The 5,000-nt window shown below is 34.3% G+C and overlaps 1 protein-coding gene across 1 annotated transcript in view; it reads left to right on the top strand.

Moving 5' to 3' along the window:
* Positions 1–5,000, top strand: part of LOC136833059 (G-protein coupled receptor GRL101-like) — a 115,325-nt gene that overhangs the window by 96,838 nt on the left and 13,487 nt on the right. Inside the window, 3 exon segments of the mRNA XM_067094706.1 lie at positions 1,045–1,116; positions 3,727–3,798; positions 4,874–4,945. Of these exon segments, the coding sequence (XP_066950807.1) occupies positions 1,045–1,116; positions 3,727–3,798; positions 4,874–4,945 (216 nt within the window).

Below are 5,000 nucleotides of genomic sequence, written 5' to 3'. Positions count from 1 at the left end.
CTGATTTCATCCATGTTAGCCATGGCTTTATCTAACTCCGTCACTCAGTCTGGAAAACAAGAAATGTAAAATGCAAAATAGCTTAATAGAAACTTAAAGACAATGGACTTGAGATAGGCTATAAGCAGAAACTTCATAACTTTCCATTTGTTCTCAGGAGTGTGGGGGCCTAATTTCTGAAACACCTATATAGAGTAAAGGCAATGTTATTAAAGGGAAATGAAGATCGGGGAGGAAACATAGACATTTCGATAACGGCCTTTACTGGCAGAGTCTGCTAATAATGACAGTATATCGAAAGGCCTAGCAACCACTCCGTTGTTCCACTTTTCCTTCTTGACATTTCCACTTTATTTTATACATTCATCACGTTCCATATCTTCGTGAATCACTTATACACACACACACACATTATATATATATATATATATATATATATATATATATATATATATATATATATATTTACACATATACTGTATTTTACATATATATATGTATATATATGACTTTTTATCACATCACCGTGATTCAAATTCAATCAGTAAGCTAAACGTCGCTAATCTCAATTTGCTCTACCTCGGAAATAATATATTTTCATATATGTTTGAAGGGAATTTTAGTTGATAATAAGTCGTCAGTCTCGTGGGCTCGGAAGCGAAAAGGAAGACAAGAACTCAGGACTACAGTGACGCATTTTAACCCACGCTGGCCCACGAGACGACGGAACTTATTATCAACTAAAATTTACCCTTCGGTAAATATATGAAAAATATATTATTTCGAGGTAGAGCGAATTGGATATTAGGACGTTTGTAGCTTATTTGACTGAATATATATATATATATATATATATATATATATATATATATATATATATATATATATATATAAACTGTATATGTATATTATATATATGCATATACAGAGAGAGAGAGAGAGAGAGAGAGAGAGAGAGAGAGATTAGATAAAAAAAATTAGAATTCTTCTTCTTTTAGTCGTCGTCTCCACGAATTCAAGCGCATATTATTATTGTTTTTGCAGTGACCTGAGTCATCAGCAGCTACAAGAGATCGGCCATCGAGCCTTCTTAGGACTACGAAATCTAACGACTCTGTAAGTTTGACTCTCTTTTCACTTATTTGCTTGTAAAACTTATTTTCGTTTTTCGTTTTCTGTAAAAGATTAACTATTGAGATGGCTTTGTCCGTCTGCAGTTTTTCTGTCCACCCTCAGATCTGAAAAACTACTGAGGCTAGAGGGTTGCAAATTGGTATGTTGATCATCCACCCTCCAATCGTCAAACATAGCAAATTGCAGCCCTCTAGCCTCAGTAGTTTTTAGTTTATTTAAGGTTAAGGTTACCCATGGATCGTGCGTCTGGTACCGCTAGAGGTGCCAGCCCCGAAGCATCTTCACTTGACCGCATCTGGGGAGCAACTGAGCGCTGCCCGGTCGTGGCTGAGAGTTTCATATTGTAGCGCATCGAGGATTTCAGACAGCATTATACTCTGTACAGAAAACTCGATTGCACCGAAGAAACTTCGGTAAATTGTTTGCCTTACACTGATTGTATCATGATCGTAACCTGTTGATTTCACCGCCCATGAATATCAAACAACTCTTACTCCAGTTTGCTTAGCAGTTGAATGGAAAGTTTCCCCTTTTATTTCGATGTGGCTACGAGTACGGAACCGTATCCTGGATGAGCTGTAAAGTATGCTGATGCGTTTATTAAAAGGAACAGTGACGTCCTCCTATTTTAATGAGAGAGAGAGAGAGAGAGAGAGAGAGAGAGAGAGAGAGAGAAATAATGGTTTATTACGTTAGAGAGGGAGAGAGAGTCCAGCCGCCTTGATAAATAACATTTCCACAATTTTTGGCCCAACGGACTCTTCAGGATTGAAAGGCTTGGATTTGAAAAAGTTTTGTCTTCTGTGGAAGTAAGTCCAATTTCGCCCCTTATGATTTCCTTTGAGAATCAATCGAATGTTTCCAAGCCCTTTAAATGACTGCTGGTGTTGACCATTATCATATCCGTACTTTATATCGTTTTCTTGTTCTTTGCAGCTGGTTGTGTTGTCCCCGTAGGGGGGTAGGGCCGTTAGTACACTTTACGCGCGGTGCACTGTAGGCATTACTTAAGGTTCTTTGCAGCGTCCCCTCGGCCCCTAGCTGCAACCCCTTTCGTTCCTTTCACTGTACCTCCATTCATATTCTCTCCCTTCAATCTTACTTCCCACCCCTTTCTAACAATTATTTCATAGTGCAACTGCGAGGTTTTCCTCCTTTTGCACCTTTGTAACCTTTTACTCTCAATTTTCCTTTCAGCGCTGAATGACCTCATAGGACTCCTAGCGCCTGGCCTTCGACCTAACTTGCATATTCTATTCTGTTCTGGTTATGTTGTATAGAAAAAACCATTGATAGAAAATGCGTGTCAATGATATTGCATCATGGCTTAGAGCAAAAGGGTAACGCTGAGATGTCCCACTTGCCAATCCTATAGGAGATAAGATATGAATTGGATAGGATGTGAATGTGGTGGGTGGTGTCACAAAAGTGTTCTGGGACGGCGTCAGTGACGCAAACACCAGGAGAATGAAGTGGTTCTGCCCTAAATGTGTTCGATTAGTTCAATTAGTGAGCAAATCTAGAGAAATGCAAGTAACAATACTTGTGTTGAGCGTGAAATTGAGATTTTTTTTTTATTTTAGCTGATAGGTAAGATGAGTGAAAGAAGAAAGAGGGCAGTTAGCTAGCTAACCATGGTACGGAATAGTTTAGAAAGTTAAGTATTAGTAAGGTTAATATACAATGTGGTTTGGCCACAATTTTCTGTAGATAAAAGTACAGTTTTTCTTACTGCGGCCATAATTTTAACATATTACAAAAATGATTTTGCACTATATTTACCTAGTGAATTGTACAGATTATATATTTTACACTTTTTGTGCCCTAATAATATAATTCTATTCGGATAAAGTTGCATTTTTTCTTAACTGAGATTCGTTTTGTTTGAAAATACTGCGATTTTAATGGTTACGTTTCTAAGGTCCCTTCAGAGATCGTCACTGGAGTAGGTTACGAAATGTCAGCGATCTTTATTTAACGCATTGTTAATTTCCAGTTTTAGTCACAGTTTTCTTCTGGTTATTTATATTTATATATATACATATCAAATATATATGTATATATATATGTGTGTGTGTATGTTCATTTATATATATATATATATATATATATATATATATATATATATATATATATATATATATATATATATATATATATATATATACATATATGTATACTTTATATACACATATGCATATATCCATATATGTATATATATGTATGTTTACATGTATACATATACAGATATACATAATATCCACACACACATATATATATATATATATATATATATATATATATATATATATATATATATATATATATATATATATATATATATTGATATATAAATATATAATATATATCATATATATATGTATATATATATATATATATATATATATATATATATATATATATTATATATATATATATATATATATATATATATATATATATATATATATATATATATATATATATATATAATGTACATACATATATCTGTGTGTGAGAGTTCCGGCCTTTTAGGAATGTATCCATTCACGTTTTGGGAAATAAAACCATTTACATTTTACTTTCCCCTAGAATTTTGTCTGATAATGACCTCACATCTCTGGACGAGGCAGTCTTCACAGGACTACGAAACCTGCAGAAATTGTAAGTAAATTTACCGTTAGCTTTACTGGAATATCCAATTATGCCAAAGCAAGATTAATATTCCCAATTTTTAATTTCCCAGCACCTGTCAAGTTCATTTTTAAAAACTCTAAGGTTTTCTTTTCTTTATCCAAGGGTATAAGACATTTCTTACTTGCTACTCTCAGATGTAACATTCATGAAGCTAAGATGATCAATTATGCAAATGTCATATATGGCAAGAAGTAACGGGGCAATGATGTCTGTGATCTGGTCCACTGGACGTCGAATGTCCTAAGCAAAATACACAAGGTGACATTCCTTAGTCAGTTTGTCGCATAGCAATGCATTTTGGTTACTGATACTTTTGTGTGTACAGTATAAGATTACACCGGAAATATGTGTACATATGCAAAGCAAGGCTTCCAAAATTTGAACAGCGTCAATAAGTTTAGAACAATAATACTACATAAGGAATTATGATTCATTTTTAATGAAAATTATGAGGATTTTTTTTAACGTTATCAAGACAAATGGGAGCATTTTCAATCTGTATAAGTTGTGAAATACACGTTTTCTCGAGTAATCTGCTCTCTCTCTCTCTCTCTCTCTCTCTCTCTCTCTCTCTCTCTTCTCTCTCTCTTCATCAGCTACGTACCGTAATCATCAAACCTCCCGATTGCCTTAGTACTCAATACCGTCATTCTATCCAAACTCACTAGTGTGGAAACGAAAAACGTATCCTAATTAATGGTAAATGTCAAGATATAAAAATAGGTATTATGACTCAGTGAAGTAAGAAATGAATCATAGAGACTAAAAATTGGATACGAGAGACGGAGAGAGACTGAATTAAGTGTTAAAGGTTCTCTATCGGGAAGTAAGGAATTAGCGTTTGTGTTTGTTTTTTTTTTTTATTGATTCAAACATTCAATCACTGCCCTTTTATATCTCCCACTCTACAAAAAAAGAGGTCTCCAAAAAGAAGAGAAAACCCAATTTAATGTTTCCAGTTCACAAAGGATCATAGAAATTGGGGTTAGTAGAGAGGATTTAGCTGGAAAACAAAATAATTCTCTTTTGATTTCTCTCCCAGGGACCTCACCAAGAACCAACTGGCCATTCTAAGCGAGAAGACTTTTCAAAGCCTTTCGCTACTTTCATATTTGTAAGTGTGCGTTTTTATTTCTAATTGGTCTCAGTAACATCTTCCGCTGTTTATT

This window comes from Macrobrachium rosenbergii, chromosome 51 (genome assembly GCF_040412425.1).
Source record: "Macrobrachium rosenbergii isolate ZJJX-2024 chromosome 51, ASM4041242v1, whole genome shotgun sequence".
NCBI lineage: Eukaryota > Metazoa > Arthropoda > Malacostraca > Decapoda > Palaemonidae > Macrobrachium > Macrobrachium rosenbergii.
This window is presented reverse-complemented; position numbering and strand designations above follow the sequence as displayed.